This window comes from Rana temporaria, chromosome 5 (genome assembly GCF_905171775.1).
Source record: "Rana temporaria chromosome 5, aRanTem1.1, whole genome shotgun sequence".
NCBI classification, from domain to species: Eukaryota; Metazoa; Chordata; class Amphibia; order Anura; family Ranidae; genus Rana; species Rana temporaria.
Window position 1 is genome coordinate 428336125 of NC_053493.1, and position 24603 is coordinate 428360727.

At 55.5% G+C, this 24603-nt stretch overlaps 1 protein-coding gene across 5 annotated transcripts in view; it reads right to left on the reverse strand.

Annotated features, from left to right (window-relative positions):
- Positions 1-24603, reverse strand: part of SMARCD3 (SWI/SNF related, matrix associated, actin dependent regulator of chromatin, subfamily d, member 3) — a 105644-nt gene that overhangs the window by 17393 nt on the left and 63648 nt on the right. For 4 of the 5 annotated variants that reach the window (XR_005749594.1, XM_040355455.1, XM_040355456.1 and 1 more), the window contains exons 4-10: positions 15378-15518; positions 15145-15267; positions 4834-4929; positions 3793-3894; positions 3066-3227; positions 2660-2757; positions 2072-2207 (exon numbers count right to left, since the gene is read on the reverse strand). Coding sequence is in view for 4 of the 5 variants with exons in the window: in XM_040355455.1 (XP_040211389.1) it covers positions 2072-2207; positions 2660-2757; positions 3066-3227; positions 3793-3894; positions 4834-4929; positions 15145-15267; positions 15378-15518 (858 nt within the window). In the remaining variant the exon portion in view is untranslated. The remainder of the gene's footprint in view (positions 1-2071; positions 2208-2659; positions 2758-3065; positions 3228-3792; positions 3895-4833; positions 4930-15144; positions 15268-15377; positions 15519-24603) is intronic. The other variant, XM_040355453.1, reaches the window with a different exon arrangement.

Consider the following 24603-nt stretch of genomic DNA (forward strand, 5'->3'; position numbering starts at 1 on the left):
GCCAAAAATGGGGCACTCCAGACGTGGACCTTCTGGCGTCCCGTCTCAATCGGAAGGTGCCACGGTTTGTGGCCAGGTCAAGGGACCCGTGGGCAGACGCGTCAGAGGCTCCCTGGGGTCAATATCACCTGATTTACGCCTTCCCTCCTCTAAGGCTCCTACCCCGCCTGCTGCGCAGGGTGGAAGCCGAAGGGATTCCAACGATCCTGATCGCCCCAGATTGGCCGCGTCGCTCTTGGTACGCGGACCTGATACGTCTGGTAGCAAACGCCCCCTGGCGCCTGCCTCTGAGGGAAGATCTCCTGTCTCAGGGCCCGATCTTCCATCCTGCTTTACGGTCACTGGCTTTAACGGCGTGGCTGTTGAGAACCAGGTACTGAAGGACCGGGGCCTGTCGGGCCCGGTAATCTCTACCATGATGCGTGCACGGAAGTCCACTTCTCGAAAAATTTATCATCGTACATGGAAAGCATACATCTCTATGTGTGAGGAGATGAAGTGGCACCCCCGTACTTACGTGGTGTCCCGGATCCTGCTGTTCCTACAGCGGGGAGTGGACCAGGCTCTTGCCTTGAGCACGATCAAGTCAGATTTCTGCTCTGGCTGTTTATTTTCAGCGTCCCGTGGCAGCGCACTCTTTGGTTCGCACGTTTGTGCAGGGGGTCCGGCATGTGGCCCCCCCGGTGCGCCCTCTGCTGCCTTCTTGGGACTTGAACTTGGTCCTCTCGGCGCTTCAGCGTGCCCCCTTTGAGGACATTCGGGAGATCCCCTTGCTGACTTTGTCGCAGAAGGTGGTCTTTCTGGTAGCTATTACCTCTATCAGACGAGTGTCTGAACTGGCGGCCTTGTCTTGCAAGGCCCCCTACTTGGTCATCCATCAGGATAAGGCGGTGCTGCGCCCGCGACCTTCTTTTCTTCCGAAGGTCGTTTCGGCCTTTCACATTAACGAGGACATTGTTGTTCCATCATTATGTCCTCAGCCGAAGAACCCGAAGGAAGCCGTTTTACATTCTCTGGATGTGGTTCGGGCCCTTCGAGTTTACTTGTCGGCGACAGCTCCGTTCCGGAAGTCGGACTCGCTGTTCGTGTCTGTGTCCGGTCCCAGTAAGGGCCTGGCAGTCTCGTCGGCCACCATTTCCAGGTGGATCCGACAGGTTGTGCTTCAGGCCTACGCCCTGAAGGGGCGGGCGCCTCCCTTTCGGGTCACGGCGCATTCGACCAGGGCGATTGGAGCCTCCTGGGCTTTCCGACACCAAGCCTCTGTGTTACAGGTGTGTAAGGCTGCGACCTGGTCGTCGGTCCACACTTTTTCAAAGTTTTATAAGGTGGATGTGAGTGCATCTTCTGATGCCTCCTTCGGCCGCAGGGTGTTACAGGCGGCAGTTTAAGGTTGGAGTTCCTCCGTTGAGTAACTCCGGTTTTGTTTGGGGTGTAACCTGTTGTTTGCTGTGTTATTTTTCCCACCCCTCGTTTTTTTTTTACACTGCTTGGGGACGTCCCTAAGGTCAAAGGATGCTGTGTCCGTCTATGAACGAAAGAGAAAAAGGGATTTTTGTACTCACCGTAAAATCCATTTCTCTGAGTTCATAGACGGACACAGCACCCACCCCTCCTTGGTTTGTACTGCTTGTTACGAACTGAAGCTGCTGGAGCAGGGTGTGGGTTATGCCTGGGGGAGCCACGCCCCCTGGGAGGAGCGGCATGAAGGAAAGTTTTAACACCTTAAGTGCTGTAAGAATTCTGCCTAAAATCTCCTGGTAGGAAGAACATAACCCTAAGGTCAAAGGATGCTGTGTCCGTCTATGAACTCAGAGAAATGGATTTTACGGTGAGTACAAAAATCCCTTTTTCTGAACAAGGGGCAAGTTTACGGTCTTTCAAACTTTCCGGTGGGCAGACTGTAGCCATTGGGAGTAAACAATGTGTCTTTTGTATGGGGGGTGGCAAGTTTCCTATCATTGGGGTCAGTGGGAACTGGAAGAATGGAGTCTAGTATCTGTGGGAGACAAAGGGCCCCAAGGGTCACCCAATTCTCTATAGTAGGGGCCACAGCTCATCCCAGCGGCCTTACCTTGTTGTCCAATGCTGAGATCTCCTGTTGGTTTGCTGTGGACAGCAGAAAACTGCTCATCTGGCCCTTCAGAGGATCCTCTACTTCCACATCGATGTCATAACATGCGGTCTTCTTTTGGTCAGTGGGATCCACGCTGCACAGACATCATTAACATGTGACAGATATCTGGGGAAGTGTCCCGAGATCTACAGACATTCCCAACTTTCTAAGAGAACACAATGGATGGAATGCCCGCCTGAGACGCCGCCCATGAACAACATGGAACCCCGTTACTGAACATACGTCTTGGCCTTTCCTTCCAGCGTATGAATGTGGGGGTCGGAGGAAAGTTTCATGTAGATGTCACACAATCGTTATCGAGGTCTACACATCAGACCAAAACTAAGGACACCCGAGGAGGAGGACAGGAGACAAGCCCCTCCCGATCAGAAGCAGAGAGGACTATGAGGCAAGGAACCGCATGGAAACATAACGGACTTCTACACTTTGCCTGGAGATCTCTCCCCCAACACCGTATAGGACAGTGCGGTCCCGGGCCTTGCAGCTGGGGGAGGGGAGGATTCCCAGAGAATGGAGAAAACTCACCTGATTACATGGTTTATAACGATGGGGTCTGGAGGAAGGAGCAAGTTTGTCAGTCTTTGGGGAATCTCAGAGAACTTCAGTCGTGGACAGTCAAATATCTGGAAAAATATAGAAGAGAGAAAAATGTGTCAAAGAGAATTGTATTTACTAAGAGAAACCAACAAAAACACAAAAGACACACATTAAAAAAGAATGGGCTAGACTCAGATAGCCCGCCGTAAGTTTGTGCGGGCGTAGCGTATCTCAGATACGCTATGGCGCCGTATCTTAGTGAGGCTGGGGCTGGATTCACAAAGAACGACCTGCTGGAAATATTTGTCCCCGGGGGGAGGGACGGGGACGGGGGGGGACCGACCTGCTGGAAGTACTTGTCCCCGGGGGGAGGGACGGGGACGGGGGGACCTACCTGCTGGAAGTACTTGTCCCCGGTGATATACTCCTTGTCATGACAGTCCTGGAGTTTGTTGGTCTTGATATATTGCCAGAGGGCCTGGATGATGATCGCTCGGGTCTGGGTGTGGATTCCCAGCAGACGGGCGAGACGCGGGTCCAACTTGAACTGCGGTGGCTGTGAGGAGAAGAAGGAGATAGGAAGTCACCAGAATATTTTGGATTTGGGTACAGAGGTGAATACAGAGGTAGGTACAGAGGAGGTTACAGAGGAGAGTACAGAGGAGGTTACAGAGGAGAGTACAGAGGTAGGTACAGAGGAGGGTACAGAGGAGAGTACAGAGGTGGGTACAGAGGAGGGTACAGAGGTGGGTACAGAGGTGGGTACAGAGGTGGGTACAGAGGAGGGTACAGAGGTGGGTACAGAGGAGGGTACAGAGGTGGGTACAGAGGAGGGTACAGAGGTAGGTACAGAGGAGAGTACAGAGGTGGGTACAGAGGAGGGTACAGAGGTGGGTACAGAGGAGGGTACAGAGGTGGGTACAGAGGAGGGTACAGAGGTAGGTACAGAGGAGAGTACAGAGGTGGGTACAGAGGTGGGTACAGAGGAGGGTACAGAGGTGGGTGCAGAGGAGGGTACAGAGGTGGGTAGAGGTGGGTGCAGAGGAAGGTACAGAGGTAGGTACAGAGGAGGGTACTATAATATGTGATGTGGGGACACATCGGGGTGACAGAAGGATTACCTGGTAGTCCAGCATCAGCAGTAAAGTGCAGCGCACACTGACATCTCCGGGGCGCTTCACCTGGAAGCCGTCCGTCTCCTGAGTGCTCGGGGTTCTGTGCCACTGAAAGGAAAAGCCCATCACCAGAGGGACACCCCAGCACACTTCACCCCCCCCAGACAGGGGACCCCCCCAGGGGACACACCCCCCCCCACAGGGGACACACCCCCCAGACAGGCGACACATGGGACACTCCCCCCCCAGACAGGTGACACATGGGACACTCCCCCCCAGACAGGTGACACATGGGACACTCCCCCCCCCAGACAGGTGACACATGGGACACTCCCCCCCAGACAGGTGACACATGGGACACTCCCCCCCAGACAGGTGACACATGGGACACTCCCCCCCAGACAGGTGACACATGGGACACTCCTCCCCAGACAGGTGACACATGGGACACTCCCCCCCAGACAGGTGACACATGGGACACTCCCCCCCCAGACAGGTGACACATGGGACACTCCCCCCCAGACAGGCGACACATGGGACACTCCCCCCCAGACAGGTGACACATGGGACACTCCCCCCCCAGACAGGTGACACATGGGACACTCCCCCCCAGACAGGTGACACATGGGACACTCCCCCCCAGACAGGTGACACATGGGACACTCCCCCCCAGACAGGTGACACATGGGACACTCCCCCCCAGACAGGTGACACGTGGGACACTCCCCCCCCAGACAGGTGACACATGGGACACTCCCCCCCAGACAGGTGACACGTGGGACACTCCCCCCCAGACAGGTGACACGTGGGACACTCCCCCCCAGACAGGTGACACGTGGGACACTCCTCCCCAGACAGGTGACACGTGGGACACCCCCCCCAGACAGGTGACACTCCCCCCCAGACAGGTGACACATGGGACACTCCCCCCCCAGACAGGTGACACATGGGACACCCCCCCCAGACAGGTGACACATGGGACACTCCCCCCAGACAGGTGACACATGGGACACTCCCCCCCAGACAGGTGACACGTGGGACACTCACCTCTACCAGGTGATTGTCAGGTCCATATAAATCTTTATCCAACTCAATCACCAAACTTTTAAAGAAGGAGGAGAACTTCCTCTTCATCTTGCTGGGCTGAGAACAGAAACATCCAGAGAATCAGCCAATCAGAGATTGTTCTGTGACCCCTCCCCCCCAAGCCTTTGTAATGACTGACCAATGGGAGATGTTCCATGTGACCTCTGAAAGAAGATTCCTCCAATAGGACGGAGGACACTCCCTATTATACTTTGTCACATGACGTCCCAATGGTCTACCAGTGTTTTCCCCTCCCCCTTTCACCCGGGACACAAAACTTTCCATCTTCTCTGGAACACCTCGGAGTCTCCTGAGAACACCTCGGAGTCTCCTAAGAACACCTCAGAGTCTCCTAAGAACACCTCGGAGTCTAAGAACACCTCGAAGTCTCCTAAGAACACCTCGGAGTCTCCTAAGAACACCTCGAAGTCTCCCAAGAACACCTCGGAGTCTCCCAAGAACACCGAGGAGTCTTCCAAGAACACCGAGGAGTCTTCCAAGAACACAGAGGAGTCTTCCAAGAACACCTCGGAGTCTCCTAAGAACACCTCGGAGTCTCCTAAGAACACCTCAGAGTCTCCTAAGAACACCTCGGAGTCTAAGAACACCTCGGAGTCTCCTAAGAACACCTCGGAGTCTTCCAAGAACACCTCGGAGTCTAAGAACACCTCGGAGTCTCCTAAGAACACCTCGGAGTCTTCCAAGAACACCTCGGAGTCCTCCAACATCCACTCTAATGCCGCGTACAGACGATCAGAAATTTCGAAAAGAAAACGGTGGATTCTTTTCAGACGGAATGTCGGCTGAAACTTGTCTCGCATACACACGGGCACAAATATTGTCAGAAATTCCGAACGCCATGAACGTCATGACGCACAAGACGTACGCCGATGACGTTGTGACGCACAAGACGTACGCGATGACGCACGAGACGTACGCCGATGACGTTGTGACGCACAAGACGTACCCCGGTGACGTTGTGACGCACAAGACGTACCCCGGTGACGTCGTGACGCACGAGAAGTACGCCGGCACTAGAAAAGGGAAGTTCCATACCAGTCGTGTTAGTAGAAGTTTGGTGAGAGACGATTCGTGTTTTTCAGTCGGTCGCAGCGAGGCGAATGTGCGCTCTTCATTACGAACGCGAGTTTTACCAGACCGAGCGATTCCGTCTAGTACTTGATTCTGAGCATGCGTGGAATTGTCTACACGCGGTCGGATTTTGTTGTCGGAAAATTTAACAAGCAGCTCTCAGATTTTTGTAGTCGGAAATTCCGTCAGCAAATGTCCGATGGAGCGTACACACGGTTGGAAAGCTCCCATGGAACATTTGTTGTGGGAAATTGTGAGCGCGTGTAAGTGGCATTAGCGGTTATCATTCGATCGCTCCGATCCGTCACCCTCCATCCTTCAGAAGAAATAATGTAACGGACCTATGTATATATATATATATATGTATTCCGCCGGGACATCGATAATCATCATACAGAGGGACATACGAAGGACAGAATGGCTCGTTACCATTGGATGTACCAGATTGTATTCTGAGCCCAAAGGGTTAATTGTGACTCTTTCACTGCTGAATGTCCTCTCCTCCAGCTAATTGTCTCTCTTTTGTGTATTGTACTCAGGGTGGGCGCTAGGCATAGGCAAGTCAGGCGGCTGCCTAGAGCGCCAGGGTAGTGGGAGCGGCAAAATCCGGATCATTAAAATATCTCCTGGACCGAAATCTAGAAAAAAACTTCCCTTTGCTGTACAGTCCAGCAACCACTCCGCTCTGATGTGTCCCCCCCCCCGCCCTCCGCTCTGATGTGTCCCCCCCCCCCCCGCCCTCCGCTCTGATGTGTCCCCCCCCCCCGCCCTCCGCTCTGATGTGTCCCCCCCCCTCTGCCCTGATGTCATGTGTCCAGCAACCACTCAGCCCTCCGCTCTGATGTGTACCCCCCCCCCCCCTCTGCCCTGATGTCATGTGTCCAGCAACCACTCAGCCCTCCGCTCTGATGTGTCCCCCCCCCCGCCCTCTGCCCTGATGTCATGTGTCCAGCAACCACTCAGCCCTCCGCTCTGATGTGTCCCCCCCCCCGCCCTCCGCTCTGATGTGTCCCCCCCCCCCCTCCCTCTCTGCCCTGATGTCATGTGTCCAGCAACCACTCCGCCCTCCGCTCTGATGTGTCCCCCCCCCCCGCCCTCCGCTCTGATGTGTCCCCCCCCCCTCTCTGCCCTGATGTCATGTGTCCAGCAACCACTCAGCCCTACGCTCTGATGTGTCCCCCCCCCTCTCTGCCCTGATGTCATGTGTCCAGCAACCACTCAGCCCTCCGCTCTGATGTGTCCCCCCCCCCGCCCTCCGCTCTGATGTGTCCCCCCCCCCCTCTCTGCCCTGATGTCATGTGTCCAGCAACCACTCAGCCCTCCGCTCTGATGTGTCCCCCCCCCCGCCCTCCGCTCTGATGTGTCCCCCCCCCCCTCCCTCTCTGCCCTGATGTCATGTGTCCAGCAACCACTCCGCCCTCCGCTCTGATGTGTCCCCCCCCCCCCGCCCTCCGCTCTGATGTGTCCCCCCCCCTCTCTGCCCTGATGTCATGTGTCCAGCAACCACTCAGCCCTCCGCTCTGATGTGTCCCCCCCCCTCTCTGCCCTGATGTCATGTGTCCAGCAACCACTCAGCCCTCCGCTCTGATGTGTACCCCCCCCCCCCCTCTGCCCTGATGTCATGTGTCCAGCAACCACTCAGCCCTCCGCTCTGATGTGTACCCCCCCCCCCCCCTCTGCCCTGATGTCATGTGTCCAGCAACCACTCAGCCCTCCGCTCTGATGTGTACCCCCCCCCCCCCTCTGCCCTGATGTCATGTGTCCAGCAACCACTCAGCCCTCCGCTCTGATGTGTACCCCCCCCCCCCCCTCTGCCCTGATGTCATGTGTCCAGCAACCACTCCGCCCTCCGCTCTGATGTGTCCCCCCCCCCCCGCCCTCCGCTCTGATGTGTCCCCCCCCCCTCTGCCCTGATGTCATGTGTCCAGCAACCACTCAGCCCTCCGCTCTGATGTGTACCCCCCCCCCCCCTCTGCCCTGATGTCATGTGTCCAGCAACCACTCAGCCCTCCGCTCTGATGTGTACCCCCCCCCCCCTCTGCCCTGATGTCATGTGTCCAGCAACCACTCAGCCCTCCGCTCTGATGTGTACCCCCCCCCCTCTCTGCCCTGATGTCATGTGTCCAGCAACCACTCAGCCCTCCGCTCTGATGTGTCCCCCCCCCCCGCCCTCCGCTCTGATGTGTCCCCCCCCCCTCTCTGCCCTGATGTCATGTGTCCAGCAACCACTCCGCCCTCCGCTCTGATGTGTCCCCCCCCCCCCCTCTGCCCTGATGTCATGTGTCCAGCAACCACTCCGCCCTCCGCTCTGATGTGTACCCCCCCCCCTCTCTGCCCTGATGTCATGTGTCCAGCAACCACTCCGCCCTCCGCTCTGATGTGTACCCCCCCCCCTCTGCCCTGATGTCATGTGTCCAGCAACCACTCCGCCCTCCGCTCTGATGTGTCCCCCCCCCCCGCCCTCCGCTCTGATGTGTCCCCCCCCCCCCTCTGCCCTGATGTCATGTGTCCAGCAACCACTCAGCCCTCCGCTCTGATGTGTCCCCCCCCCTCTCTGCCCTGATGTCATGTGTCCAGCAACCACTCCGCCCTCCGCTCTGATGTGTACCCCCCCCCTCTCTGCCCTGATGTCATGTGTCCAGCAACCACTCCGCCCTCCGCTCTGATGTGTACCCCCCCCCCCTCTGCCCTGATGTCATGTGTCCAGCAACCACTCCGCCCTCCGCTCTGATGTGTCCCCCCCCCCCGCCCTCCGCTCTGATGTGTCCCCCCCCCCCCTCTGCCCTGATGTCATGTGTCCAGCAACCACTCAGCCCTCCGCTCTGATGTGTCCCCCCCCCCTCTCTGCCCTGATGTCATGTGTCCAGCAACCACTCAGCCCTCCGCTCTGATGTGTACCCCCCCCCCCCCTCTCTGCCCTGATGTCATGTGTCCAGCAACCACTCCGCCCTCCGCTCTGATGTGTCCCCCCCCCCTCTCTGCCCTGATGTCATGTGTCCAGCAACCACTCAGCCCTCCGCTCTGATGTGTACCCCCCCCCCTCTCTGCCCTGATGTCATGTGTCCAGCAACCACTCCGCCCTCCGCTCTGATGTGTACCCCCCCCCTCTCTGCCCTGATGTCATGTGTCCAGCAACCACTCAGCCCTCCGCTCTGATGTGTCCCCCCCCCCCTCTCTGCCCTGATGTCATGTGTCCAGCAACCACTCCGCCCTCCGCTCTGATGTGTCCCCCCCCCTTCTCTGCCCTGATGTCATGTGTCCAGCAACCACTCAGCCCTCCGCTCTGATGTGTACCCCCCCCCTCTCTGCCCTGATGTCATGTGTCCAGCAACCACTCCGCCCTCCGCTCTGATGTGTCCCCCCCCCCTCTCTGCCCTGATGTCATGTGTCCAGCAACCACTCAGCCCTCCGCTCTGATGTGTACCCCCCCCCCTCTCTGCCCTGATGTCATGTGTCCAGCAACCACTCCGCCCTCCGCTCTGATGTGTCCCCCCCCCTTCTCTGCCCTGATGTCATGTGTCCAGCAACCACTCAGCCCTCCGCTCTGATGTGTCCCCCCCCCCCTCTCTGCCCTGATGTCATGTGTCCAGCAACCACTCCGCCCTCCGCTCTGATGTGTACCCCCCCCCTCTCTGCCCTGATGTCATGTGTCCAGCAACCACTCCGCCCTCCGCTCTGATGTGTACCCCCCCCCTCTCTGCCCTGATGTCATGTGTCCAGCAACCACTCCGCCCTCCGCTCTGATGTGTCCCCCCCCCCGCCCTCCGCTCTGATGTGTCCCCCCCCCTTCTCTGCCCTGATGTCATGTGTCCAGCAACCACTCAGCCCTCCGCTCTGATGTGTCCCCCCCCCCTCTCTGCCCTGATGTCATGTGTCCAGCAACCACTCCGCCCTCCGCTCTGATGTGTCCCCCCCCCCTTCTCTGCCCTGATGTCATGTGTCCAGCAACCACTCAGCCCTCCGCTCTGATGTGTACCCCCCCCCTCTCTGCCCTGATGTCATGTGTCCAGCAACCACTCCGCCCTCCGCTCTGATGTGTCCCCCCCCCGCCCTCCGCTCTGATGTGTCCCCCCCCCTTCTCTGCCCTGATGTCATGTGTCCAGCAACCACTCAGCCCTCCGCTCTGATGTGTACCCCCCCCCTCTCTGCCCTGATGTCATGTGTCCAGTAACCACTCCGCCCTCCGCTCTGATGTGTCCCCCCCCCCCCGCCCTCCGCTCTGATGTGTACCCCCCCCCCTCTCCGCTCTGATGTCATGTGTCCAGCAACCACTCCGCCCTCCGCTCTGATGTGTACCCCCCCCCTCTCTGCCCTGATGTCATGTGTCCAGCAACCACTCCGCCCTCCGCTCTGATGTGTACCCCCCCCTCCGCTCTGATGTGTACCCCCCCCTCCGCTCTGATGTGTACCCCCCCCCCTCTCTGCCCTGATGTCATGTGTCCAGCAACCACTCAGCCCTCCGCTCTGATGTGTACCCCCCCCCTCTCTGCCCTGATGTCATGTGTCCAGCAACCACTCCGCCCTCCGCTCTGATGTGTACCCCCCCCTCCGCTCTGATGTGTACCCCCCCCCCCGCTCTGATGTGTACCCCCCCCCCCCCTCTCTGCCCTGATGTCATGTGTCCAGCAACCACTCAGCCCTCCGCTCTGATGTGTCCCCCCCCCCTCTCTGCCCTGATGTCATGTGTCCAGCAACCACTCAGCCCTCCGCTCTGATGTGTCCCCCCCCCCCCGCCCTGATGTGTACCCCCCCCCTCTCTGCCCTGATGTCATGTGTCCAGCAACCACTCCGCCCTCCGCTCTGATGTGTACCCCCCCCTCCGCTCTGATGTGTACCCCCCCCCCCGCTCTGATGTGTACCCCCCCCCCCCCCCTCTCTGCCCTGATGTCATGTGTCCAGCAACCACTCAGCCCTCCGCTCTGATGTGTCCCCCCCCCCCTCTCTGCCCTGATGTCATGTGTCCAGCAACCACTCAGCCCTCCGCTCTGATGTGTCCCCCCCCCCCGCCCTCCGCTCTGATGTCATGTGTCCAGCAACCACTCAGCCCTCCGCTCTGATGTGTACCCCCCGCCCCCTCTGCCCTGATGTCGTCATGTGTCCAGCAACCCCCCCCCCAAGGGCGCGCTCCGATGTGTGTCCAGCAACCCGTTCTGAGATGTGTTCAGGCAGCAGCTCAGCATGCCCCCCTCCCCGTCTGACCTGATGTCCAGCACCAAGGCCACTCTCCCTCTGCTGTAGTGTCTTGTGTCCTCCATGTCCCCTCCAGGCCATGTCACTAGCACTGAGTAGTGCATGCATCGTGGGATATAGCGTGGGATATAGGGTGGGATATAGGGTGGGATACAGCGTGGGATACAGCGTGGGATACAGCGTGGGATACAGCGTGGGATACAGCGTGGGATACAGCGTGGGATACAGCGTGGGATATAGCGTGGGATATAGCGTGGGATATAGGGTGGGATATAGCGTGGGATACAGCGTGGGATATAGGGTGGGATACAGCGTGGGATACAGCGTGGGATACAGCGTGGGATATAGCGTGGGATATAGGGTGGGATATAGCGTGGGATACAGCGTGGGATACAGGGTGGGATATAGCGTGGGATATAGGGTGGGATATAGCGTGGGATATAGCGTGGGATATAGCGTGGGATATAGCGTGGGATATAGCGTGGGATACAGCGTGGGATATAGGGTGGGATACAGCGTGGGATATAGGGTGGGATATAGCGTGGGATATAGCGTGGGATATAGCGTGGGATACAGCGTGGGATACAGCGTGGGATACAGCGTGGGATATAGCGTGGGATATAGCGTGGGATACAGCGTGGGATATAGCGTGGGATATAGCGTGGGATACAGCGTGGGATACAGCGTGGGATACAGCGTGGGATACAGCGTGGGATATAGCGTGGGATATAGCGTGGGATATAGGGTGGGATATAGCGTGGGATACAGCGTGGGATATAGGGTGGGATATAGCGTGGGATACAGCGTGGGATATAGCGTGGGATATAGGGTGGGATATAGCGTGGGATATAGCGTGGGATATAGCGTGGGATATAGCGTGGGATACAGCGTGGGATATAGGGTGGGATACAGCGTGGGATATAGCGTGGGATACAGCGTGGGATACAGCGTGGGATATAGGGTGGGATATAGCGTGGGATATAGCGTGGGATACAGCGTGGGATACAGCGTGGGATACAGCGTGGGATACAGCGTGGGATATAGCGTGGGATATAGCGTGGGATACAGCGTGGGATATAGCGTGGGATACAGCGTGGGATACAGCGTGGGATATAGCGTGGGATACAGCGTGGGATACAGCGTGGGATATAGCGTGGGATACAGCGTGGGATACAGCGTGGGATACAGCGTGGGATACAGCGTGGGATACAGCGTGGGATACAGCGTGGGATACAGCGTGGGATATAGCGTGGGATACAGCGTGGGATATAGCGTGGGATACAGCGTGGGATATAGCGTGGGATATAGCGTGGGATACAGCGTGGGATACAGCGTGGGATATAGCGTGGGATACAGCGTGGGATACAGCGTGGGATACAGCGTGGGATATAGCGTGGCGGCAGCTCTCTGGGCACCGATAGATGCAGCAGTTCACCTTGTCAGAAGTTTTCTGAGCTGCTGTGGTGAGTAAAAACGTGCTTTCTCTCTCTGAGCTAATGAGATTGTATTAGACAATTACATGGCGTGTATCAGTGTATGTATATTGACTGTCCCCCCCCCCCAGGGTGCATTAACCACTTAAGCCCCGGACCAATATGCTGCCTAAAGACCCAAGGTGTTTTTACAGTTCGGGACTGCGTCGCTTTAACAGACAATTGCGCGGTCGTGCGACGTGGCTCCCAAACAAAATTGGCGTCCTTTTTTCCCCACAAATAGAGCTTTCTTTTGGTGGTATTTGATCACCTCTGCGGTTTTTATTTTTTGCGCTATAAACAAAAATAGAGCGACAATTTTGAAAAAAATTCAATATTTTTTACTTTTTTCTATAATAAATATCCCCCAAAAACATATAAAAAAACATTTTTCCCTCAGTTTAGGCCGATACGTATTCTTCTACCTATTATTGGTAAACAAGATCGCAATAAGCGTTTATCGATTGGTTTGCACAAAATTTATAGCGTTTACAAAATAGGGGATCGTTTTATTGCAGTAGTAGTAGTAAAAAAAAATTTTTTTACTACTAATGGCGGCGATCAGCGATTTTTTTCGTGACTGCGACATTACGGCGGACACTTCGGACAATTTTGACACATTTTTGGGACCATTGTCATTTTCACAGCAAAAAATGCATTTAAATTGCACTGATTACTGTGAAAATGACAGTTGCAGTTTGGGAGTTAACCACAGGGGGCGCTGTAGGGGGTTAGGGTTCACCTAGTGTGTGTTTACAACTGTAGGGGGGTGTGGCTGTAGGACTGACATCATCGATCGAGTCTCCCTTATAAAGGGGATCACTCAATCGATGCGCCGCCATAGTGAAGCACGGGGAAGCTGTGTTTACATACGGCTCTCCCAGTTCTTCAGCTCCGGGGACCAATCGCGACGGAGCGGCTAGAAACGAATAGCCGCGCCGTCGTCCCGGATCGCTCCCCGAGGGAACCCGACCGCCGCATGTACCGGGGGGGGTCCCGATCGGACCCCCCACCCACTAGAAGGCAAGGACGTACATGTACGCCAATGTGCCTGTACGTGCCATACTGTGGACGTACATTTACATGCGGCGGTCGGGAAGGGGTTAATTAGCAGTGGTGAAGCAGCATTGATGGGCACATGTGAGAGGACATTTGATGGGCACATGTGAGACTGCATTGATGGGCACTGGGTGAGGCTGTATTTAATGGGCACAGGTAAGATAGCATTTCATGGGCACAGGTGAGGCTACATTGATTGGCATTGGTGAAGCGGCATTGATGAGCACTGGTGAAGCAGCATTGATGGGCACAGGTGAGGCTGTATTTGATGGGCACAGGTGAGGCTATATTTGATGTGCACAGGTGAGATGGCATTTGATGGGCACTGGTGAAGCGACATTGATGGGCGCTGGGTGAGGCTGTATATAATGGGCACAGGTGAGATAGCATTTGATGGGTACATGAGGGTTAATTAATTGGCACTGGTGAAGCAGCATTGATGGGCATTGGGTGAGGCTGTATTTAATGGGTACAGGTGAGCACAGGGCCGATGCTACCACTAGGCAGCCTAGGGCACCCGGCCACTGGTGTTTCTACTCTCTTCCCTTTGCAGAAAGCAACGAAGTCTCAGCATCATCAGGCAGCCGCCTCTCCGTTCACAGATCGTGTCAGAGGCGCAGCGCCTGGTGGAGGGCTGTGTCCTGACTCCAGAATTAATGGAAGCAAGCAAACATTCATTGATGGGCTCTGGTGAGGCTGTGTTTGATGGGCTCTGGTGAGGCTGCGTTTGATGGGCTCTGGTGAGGCTGCGTTTGATGGGCTCTGGTGAGGCTGCGTTTGATGGGCACTTCATTAGAAAGGTGGGGTATACATGGGCAGGTCAAAGGGTGTGGGATTAGGGGTGGAGCCAAGGGGGCGGCAAAATTAGGTTTCGCCTAGGGTGTCAAAAATCCTTGCACCAGCCCTGATTGTACTACAAGTTAGCAGTCTCATGTCAGGTGTATTGAATTAGCATATCAATTATGTTCAGAAGAACTTGTCAAGCCTTGTGGTGCCGAAATGGCTAGATGCTGATGGGATTATCTGTGAGTGTGTATTATTCTAAAGGTTAATTGAATTCTACTGATAAAGGAAGGTGTCTGGTCAGGTCATGTTAAATGTAGCTCAAGGGGATGTCATTATTTAAAAGTATCTGTATTGAAGCCCCTCCCCCCCTGTGTGAGGAGGGGGCGGAGAGTTTCATTGTTCCTGTAACAGCTTGTAACAGATATAAACCAGGTGAATGTACCATTAAATCAGTCTACTTTACCCTTCAAAACGTAGCCCCGTCTCGTTCTTGAAAGGGCATTCGATGGGATTATTATTCTGCTATTTTTACAGCTGAACCTGACTCTCTCTCTGGATCTCGTGGATGGGATATACCGGCTTTACTTGCATATCGCAACTTGCCAGGGAAAAGGACTTCTCCAACGGCTGATACCCTCTCACTACTTGGGTAGCCGTTACAAATATCACTTACGTCATCCAGCAATTTTCCTTCGACACGTAACTCCCATGAGGCAATGCTTCCATCCGAATCGTCCGCGTCCGGCTTGGCGGGATTGAACGTATTTGAAATGTAAAGTCGTAGTTTGCGTTTTTGCTGTGAGAGAAAAGATCCGATCGTCTCATCAGACACTCCATGTACTCTCTGTACACCCCCTCCCCCTCCATTGTACAACCCCCGAGTATTCCCCGTTATTGTATATCTACCGTCAGCGGTCCTCTGACCTTCATTGGTCTCTTCAGGGCTTCCTGGATATCAACGCGTTTCCTCATTATGGTTTGGTCCAATTTCCTCTCAAATGCCAAAAGGTCCATGTAAGCCTGAGACTCCGGGACCAACTCCCGAATCTGGGGGGGGATAAGAGATTTCATGGTCCATGTAAGCCTGAGACTCCGGGACCAACTCCCGAATCTGGGGGGGGGGGGGGATAAGAGATTTCATGGTCCATGTAAGCCTGAGACTCCGGGACCAACTCCCGAATCTGGGGGGGGGGAATAAGAGATTTCATGGTCCATGTAAGCCTGAGACTCCGGGACCAACTCCCGAATCTGGGGGGGGGGGAATAAGAGATTTCATGGTCCATGTAAGCCTGAGACTCCGGGACCAACTCCCGAATCTGGGGGGGGGGGGGGGGGGGGAAATAAGAGATTTCATGGTCCATGTAAGCCTGAGACTCCGGGACCAACTCCTGAATCTGGGGGGGAATAAGAGATTTCATGGTCCATGTAAGCCTGAGACTCCGGGACCAACTCCCGAATCTGGGGGGGGATAAGAGATTTCATGGTCCATGTAAGCCTGAGACTCCGGGACCAACTCCCGAATCTGGGGGGGGGGGGGGATAAGAGATTTCATGGTCCATGTAAGCCTGAGACTCCGGGACCAACTCCCGAATCTGGGGGGGGGGAATAAGAGATTTCATGGTCCATGTAAGCCTGAGACTCCGGGACCAACTCCCGAATCTGGGGGGGGGGGGAATAAGAGATTTCATGGTCCATGTAAGCCTGAGACTCCGGGACCAACTCCCGAATCTGGGGGGGGGGGGGGGGGGAAATAAGAGATTTCATGGTCCATGTAAGCCTGAGACTCCGGGACCAACTCCTGAATCTGGGGGGGAATAAGAGATTTCATGGTCCATGTAAGCCTGAGACTCCGGGACCAACTCCCGAATCTGGGGGGGGGGGGAATAAGAGATTTCATGGTCCATGTAAGCCTGAGACTCCGGGACCAACTCCCGAATCTGGGGGGGGGGGGGGAATAAGAGATTTCATGGTCCATGTAAGCCTGAGACTCCGGGACCAACTCCCGAATCTGGGGGGGGGGGGGGGAATAAGAGATTTCATGGTCCATGTAAGCCTGAGACTCCGGGACCAACTCCCGAATCTGGGGGGGGGAATAAGAGATTTCATGGTCCATGTAAGCCTGAGACTCCGGGACCAACTCCCGAATCTGGGGGGGGGAATAAGAGATTTCATGGTCCATGTAAGCCTGAGACTCCGGGACCAACTCCCGAATCTGGGGGGGGGAATAAGAGATTTCATGGTCCATGTAAGCCTGAGACTCCGGGACCAACTCCCGAATCTGGGGGGGGGGGGGAATAAGAGATTTCATGGTCCATGTAAGCCTGAGACTCCGGGACCAACTCCCGAATCTGGGGGGGGGGGGGGGGTAGGACTTTTGTACTCACCGTAGAATCCATTTCTCTGAGTTCATAGACGGACACAGCAGCATCTTGACCTTAGGGTATTATCCTCCTGTTAGCAGATTGACTAGGCAGAAAAAACAGCATGTTAAGTGTTAAACACTCCACACAGTACAGCACCTCCCAGGGGGCGGATCCCTCGGGTACATCCCTCTCTCTGCATCTGCAGCCTCAGTTTGTAAACAAGCAGTACAAACAAAAGAGGGGTGGGTGCTGTGTCCGTCCATGAACTCAGAGAAATGGATTTTACGGTGAGTACAAAAATCCTATTTTCTCTTCCGTTCATGGACGGACACAGCAGCATTGACCTTAGGGACGTCCCCCAAGCAGTGTAAAAAAGTACCAGACAACCCGGCCTTCTTCTTATTGCATGCTACAGATACAGCGGCCCCTGTATACAAAAGGTCGGTGGTGAGACACCTCCTGGATGCGGCCAGAGCCTGCATCCCTCTTAACTGGAACCCCCCGACTGTTGCCCAGTGGCTTCGAAGAGTGGATGACGTCAGCAGAATGGAGGACTTGATCCTCTCAAGTCAACAAAGGCAGAAGGCCTACTCCAAGACGTGGCAACTCTGGAACATTTTTAAATATTCCGATGAGGGACAGAACCTCAGGGGAACAACCCTGGCAGTGTGAGCTTCTGTCCCCTACGCCCCGGGTGGTTACTGTGGGTGTCCTTGTGCGTCCATGTTCGGGCATGCCTGCCTCTCTTGGTCCCCCCCCTCCCCTCTTTCTCACCCCCCTTTCGAGTGCCCCCTTGGACTGGGCACTACCTTATACTTTCTTCTTCGTCCTACTTTACTGTCTACTTTCTTGTCTCTTCTTCCTTTCTTACGGTATACAGGAAAATGAGATGGGGGGCCTGGGCCCGCAGGGCTCTGGGGCACCAATTTCTGGGGCAGATTTCCCGGGCGCTCCGCGCCAGGTGGGGGACAGGGTTGGGTCTATTGCAGATTTGGCAGGGTAATATCTCCCCGTATGTCACCTAAGGACCCCTGTTTCCTGTCCTGGCTGTGCCTGCACTAGTGGAGTACCTGTTTTGTGATGTTATCAGTTGTATTGTTGTGGATGTAATGCTTTACTGTTTATTATGGCCCCTGGGGGCCGGCCTCTCTCCGGGCGATCAGGCACAGCCTGATCGCCCGGAGTTCCAGGACATTGATTGGCAGGCAGGACTCCTCCCGAGTCCAGCGTCCCTGGGCTGACTGAACACCCCAGACACCCCCCCAGCCGGTGAGACTGGCGTCCGTCGTGACCACCGTTTAATGACACGGGAGGAACGACTTCCCGGCCCGAAGTACCGGAGATGTCAGCCACCACACTAGGGAGGACCTGACCAGGCGACTCACCCGGATTTGGCAATACAGAGACGAAGGGAGCTTGTCCCAACGCAACATAATCTCTTTCTGTAACACTCGAGTGTGGAATTGAGCATACGGAACCGCCTCGAAGGAGGACACCCCCATCAGACCCAGAACTCGCATGCAAAAGCCAGGCGACGACCACTTCTGGGTCGCCAACCGCTGCACTGCCGACTGCAGTGTCTGTAGTTTCTCTGTGGGAAGAAAAACTCTCGCCTCCGAGGAATCCAGGACCAACCCCAGGTATAACAGACGCTGAGACGGTACCAGTACCGATTTCTGGGTATTCAATAGCCAACCAAATTCTTGGAGGGTTTGACAGGTGATAGACACGTCGTCCTCTAACTCTGAGCTTGAAGAAGCTCTCAGGAGAAGGTTGTCCAGGTATCCTACAATAGAGATCCCGCGCTGCCTCAGCAGGGCTAGAATCGGAGCGAGCACCTTGGTGAAAACCCGTGGTGCCGAGGCCAGGCCGAAAGGGAGGGCCAGAAATTGAAAGTGGTCCTCCCCGACCGCAAAGCGCAGAAATCTCTGGTGCCTTGCGCATATGGGGATATGCAGGTACGCGTCCTTGATATCCAAGGACACCAGAAAATCCTCCTGATGGAGTGCCGCCACTACAGAGCGAACCGACTCCATCCTGAACTTTTGCACTTTGACAAAACAGTTGAGGGCCTTGAGATCCAGGACTGGACGGACCCCTTCCTTCTTGGGGACCACAAACAGATTGGAATAAAACCCCTGAAACCGTTCCAGTAAAGGGACCGGCACGATCACCCCCCTGACCAGCAGATCCTGAACAGCCCCACATGGCCTCCCGACGTTCCGGAGGAAGCTGGAGGCTGGAAGGAAAAAAATCTGTTCGGTGGGCAAGAGAGAAAATCGATCTTGTACCCCGAGGAAACTACTTCGCAAACCCACCGGTCGCAAAGAAGAGACCTCCACCGAGCCGCGAAATCATGAAGCCGGCCCCCCACCCGAGATACAGGCGGGGGCAGACCTTCATGCGGAAGCAGATTTTTCCGCAGGCTTGTTGGGCTTGCGGAACCAGGGGCGCTTCTGCCCTTCAGCGGGCGTCTTAGCGGCCTGGAAACGTTTACCTGCAGCACCGGACGGACAAAAAAAATGCTTGGGGGCGGTAAAGGAGGGCCCCTGCCTACGGCGAGGCTCCTTACCCTTACCAGATTGTGGGAGCAGAGTGCTCTTACCTCCCGTGGCATCTTTTATGGGGTCATCCAGAGACGCCCCAAAAAGCCTTTCACCCTTAAAGGGTAAGTCCACCAAGGCCTTCTTAGCAGACTGGTCCGCAGACCAACACTTCAGCCAGACAAGGCGACGCAACACCACCGTGTAGGCCGAAGCCCTGGAGAGCAAGGGAAGCGTATCCAGGGCCGACTCACAGACAAACTTTAGGCCCTGCACCAACTGGTCGGCCAGCGCCACACAGTCCGGAGGAGCCTGATGCTCCTCCAACTCCTGAAGCAACAACTTTGCCCGTTCAGTAAGTGTCTGACACCAGAGCCCCGGCCAAGACTGGTCTCACCGCCGACCCCACCACTGTGAACATGGAGCGGGCCACAGCCTCAGCTCTCCTATCTGCGGGGTCCTTGAAAGCGGGAGCCCCTTCCACAGGCAACGTGGTCGCCTTGTTCAGTCTGGACACAGGGGGGCCACTGACGGAGGAGAGGTCCACTTTTTCAGGAAGTCCTCCTCAAAAGGATAACGGACCGCAAAGCATTTCGGAACAGAAGAAACTTTCTGCGGCCGATCCCATTCCTTGTACAAAAATTTTTCCAGATAAGGAACACAAGGAAACACTTTCTCAGTGCGGGCCGGCTTGCGGAACCCAAAAGGGACCGACACCTCTGATGTCTCTGCCGAATCCTCAATTTTCTGAGTATCCCGCACCGCAGTGATAAGAGCTCCCACTAGTGCCCTATCATGCGCTGACCCTGAAGCAGAGTCATCCTCACTGTCTGTGTGGACTAGGCCTGCATCTTCTGACACCACGGAACCAGGGCCGGATGCAGAAGCTGGACCCGATTCCGTGTCAGAGGCATCCCCAGAAGAAGGCAGGGGGAGGGGGCGCTTTCTACCCCCCCTTTGACCGCGTGCCGCTTCCACCCTGGCAACAAACGCCTCCAGGACCGCCATCATAGCATCCACAGAGACCGCAGGTACAGGGGCATTAAGGGTTTGTGACGGACCCATCCGTATACTGGACATATTGTGTTCGTCTGCTTTGCCGTTTTACATGAAGTCGCCCATTCGTATGTCGACCACGAGGCGATCGGACTATGCGGATGGGATCTGGGCGCTATTCCCCAATAATATGCCCTCAGTTCCAGGCTATCTGGGGATACGTTATATGAATATAAAATGTTCGGCAGTTATAAAGTTATAGATTTTAATGTCTGTTATTTCAGTCTCCCATCTGGTCCCCTAGGGGAGTGTCCACCAGGTGGGAGACCTGCATAAATACGGGCGGGTAGCCCACAGTAAAGGAGTTCGTGTTTTACCCTCATAATGGAGCTTGGTCTCGTTACTGGAGGGGATTGGGTTACTGGCCACTAAGGACGGTGTATGTAGAGAGAGGTACCGCAACAACTGGTGGCAAGCGGTGGGATGAACCTCAGCGCCCAAAGAAACCACTACAACCAGGACCAAATGGAATTGCAATACCAAAACCTGAGAAGAGCTACCTTAAAGGATTTATTAGAGCAAAGAGGCGGACAGGCCAGTAACCTCAAAAAGGGGGACATTATCACATTATTGCTGGAAATGGATGGAGTACCAGCAGTAGAGGGAACCAATGGACTCAGCCCAGACGACAGAACCCCCGAAGAAGAGAGATTTGACCGGGCGGTAAGAATTAGGCTGGCCCATTATGGTCCCAACCCATCTGCGGAAATTATCGCCCAAGTCCAAGCCGCTGTGGAGGCCAACCTGCTACGCCAAAGCGGCACTGCAGCAGCCCCAGTCACAGCAGACACGGGGGAAAGAAAGAAGGTGCCGTTTGCAGCATTTAAAGCCTTCAGTGAGACAGAAGGAGAGATCGATGGGTACCTTGCCGATTTTGAGCGGCAATGTGCCCTGCACAAGGAATCCCCAGACGGACCTTACAAGCCTTGTGCAACTAGGAGACCGGTTAAACCCAGCAAAGAAGGTACAGGCAAGACAGCTTCTGTGGGAGAAGCAGGCGACGTTCTCCCAAGAACCCGGGTACACCACACTAGCTATGCACAAAGTCGAGACGCCCGGACAGAACCCCCTACGACAACCCCCATACCGTATCCCTGAAGCAGTCCGAGAGGAAATGCGGACGGAGATACAGGAGATGACTCGGCTGGGGGTTATCGAGCCGTCAGACAGCCCTTGGGCCTCGCCTGTAGTCCTGGTGCCTAAGAAAGATGGGACCACCCGGTTCTGCGTAGATTACAGGCGGCTCAACGAACGGACCACCACTGACGCGTACCCGATGCCCCGGGTAGACGAATTATTAGACCGCATTGCCAGGGGGCGCTACCTGACCACCATTGACCTGTGCAAGGGTTATTGGCAGATCCCCCTGGCCGAGGATGCTATCCCTAAGTCGGCCTTCGTCACCCCATTTGGCCTATTCCAGTTTAAGGTTATGCCATTTGGAATGAAGAATGCTCCGGCTACCTTTCAGCGTATGGTGGATAGACTCCTCGATGGCTTCCAGGACTTCGCGTGTGCGTACCTGGATGTCTACAGCGAGACTTGGGAAGACCATTTAGTCCACGTGGGGGTGGTGCTGGACAAGATTCGGGCCGCCGGCCTGACCTTGAAGCCAGATAAGTGCCATTTAGGCATGGCAGAAGTGCAGTACTTGGGTCACAGGGTAGGATGTGGGACCCAGCGACCAGAGCCAGCTAAGGTCGAGGCGGTAGCTAACTGGCCCACACCTATCACCAAGACCCAAGTGCTAGCCTTCCTGGGGACGGCAGGGTATTACCGACGTTTTGTCCCCGACTACAGTACGGTGGCCAAGCCCTTGACGGACCTGACTAAGAAAAACTTACCTAAGCAGGTCCTGTGGTCGCCAGCTTGTGAAGCCGCGTTTCGGGCCCTGAAGCAAGCTCTAGTGAATGCCCCTGTCCTGGCTGCCCCAGTGCCTAACAAACATTTTCTCGTCCATACCGATGCTTCCATGTATGGACTGGGAGCTGTGCTAAGCCAGGTCGGGGAAGATGGAGGGGAGCACCCTGTCGCGTATCTCAGCACAAAACTACTACCCAGGGAAGTGAGTTATGCGGCAGTGGAGAAGGAGTGTTTAGCCCTGGTCTGGGCACTAAAGAAATTGAGTCCTTATTTATACGGACAAGAATTTTCCCTCATTACAACCCCCTAGTTTGGCTTAACCGGGTCTCAGGAGACAATGGCAGACTGCTGAGGTGGAGTCTGGCACTACAGCCTTACAATTTCACCATCAGCTACCGACCCGGTAAGCAGAATGGGAATGCGGATGGATTATCTCGGCAAACAGACGTCTCTACGCCTTCTCCGTCCGGTCATCCCCAAGTTGACCCGCCAAAGGGTCAAGCCGGGTCTGCCGGAGTGTTCCACAAGGAGGGAGCCATGTGACGGACCCATCCGTATACTGGACATATTGTGTTCGTCTGCTTTGCCGTTTTACATGAAGTCGCCCATTCGTATGTCGACCACGAGGCGATCGGACTATGCGGATGGGATCTGGGCGCTATTCCCCAATAATATGCCCTCAGTTCCAGGCTATCTGGGGATACGTTATATGAATATAAAATGTTCGGCAGTTATAAAGTTATAGATTTTAATGTCTGTTATTTCAGTCTCCCATCTGGTCCCCTAGGGGAGTGTCCACCAGGTGGGAGACCTGCATAAATACGGGCGGGTAGCCCACAGTAAAGGAGTTCGTGTTTTACCCTCACAATGGAGCTTGGTCTCGTTACTGGAGGGGATTGGGTTACTGGCCAATTCAGGCATGTCTAGGGGGGAGATGCGTCTAGTTCCGACGCCATGTTGATCCACCCTAGGGATACAAGGCAAGACCCACAGGCCACCCTCCCGGCCACAGCAGAGAAACAGGGGACCCCTCAGAGGACTCACCATCCCCCGACCAGGCCTGTACAGCTGCCGTCTGCCCGTTTGTGACAATTTTCCAGCCACTAGAGGCAAAACACACCTCCCAAAATGGCCACCGACACGCCGCTCTGTAAACAGAGCAAGCAGGTTACAGGAAAATGGCCGCCGACACGGAATAAAATCGACAGGCACCGCCAAAATGGCGGCTGCGAGTGTACACAAAAAACACCCACACACAGCAGCGAACACCTGGGACCCCCAGGCAGCCCCCCCCCACACACATGGCAGCAACAGCACCCCCCACCCCGGAGAGCAGACCCGCCACACAGCCCCCAGCGGACCCAGTCACCCAGAGCGTAGGGAAGGAGGGGAGGAAGGGAGAGAGGAAAGCAGGGCACACCCCCTATCAACTTCCCCAGGATTTCCCAGCCACACCACCCTGCCAGAGCAAGGGGACTGCTACTTACCCGTCCTGCGACGACCGGCTGAAGGCATCCCAGACAGAACCAATGTCCGCGCGGTTACAGCATGGCTGTCGGCCCGGCACACTGTGACACAGACATAGAGCCTTGTCATATGTGCGCCCTGGAGCATATAGCTCACCGGCCACCCCTGGAGCAACGGGGTATGTCGTGGACAGCCCAGCTCGTAGCTAAAAGGCCGGCACACGCTCGATGGCCGAACTGAGGGGACTACAAGGATCGAGGATCCAGCCTGTCACCCAGTCGGCAGTTGATTGTAGATCTCAGGATCCAAAAATGCAGGAAAAAGCAAAAGAAAAAACAAAAAAATTCAAAAAAATCCCCAGAGCACATGGGCCCAGAGGAGCCCTGTCATTCTCCTGTGCTAGGCAGAAAAAAACTGAGGCTGCAGATGCAGAGTGTGGGGGATGTACCCGGGGAACCGCCCCCTGGGAGGTGCTGTACTGTGTGGAGTGTTTAACACTTAACATGCTGTTTTTTCTGTCTAGTCAATCTCCTAGAAGGAGGATAATACCCTAAGGTCAAGATGCTGCTGTGTCCGTCCATGAAAGGAAGAGAAATAAGAGATTTCAAGGTCTTCTCATAAAAGAGGGGCGCCCAGGAAGTCACCTATGACAAGGGCGGCACATTCATCTCTCTGGTACCAGAAGATGAAGGTTCTAGAAATCTCTTCTAGACGACAAGAAATAACAAACCACCCAACACTACGTGGCAATAACGGGATGAGGAATCCAAAGTACAGTAAAACCTTGGATTGAGAGTAACTTGGATTGAGAGTAACTTGGATTGAGAGTAACTTGGATTG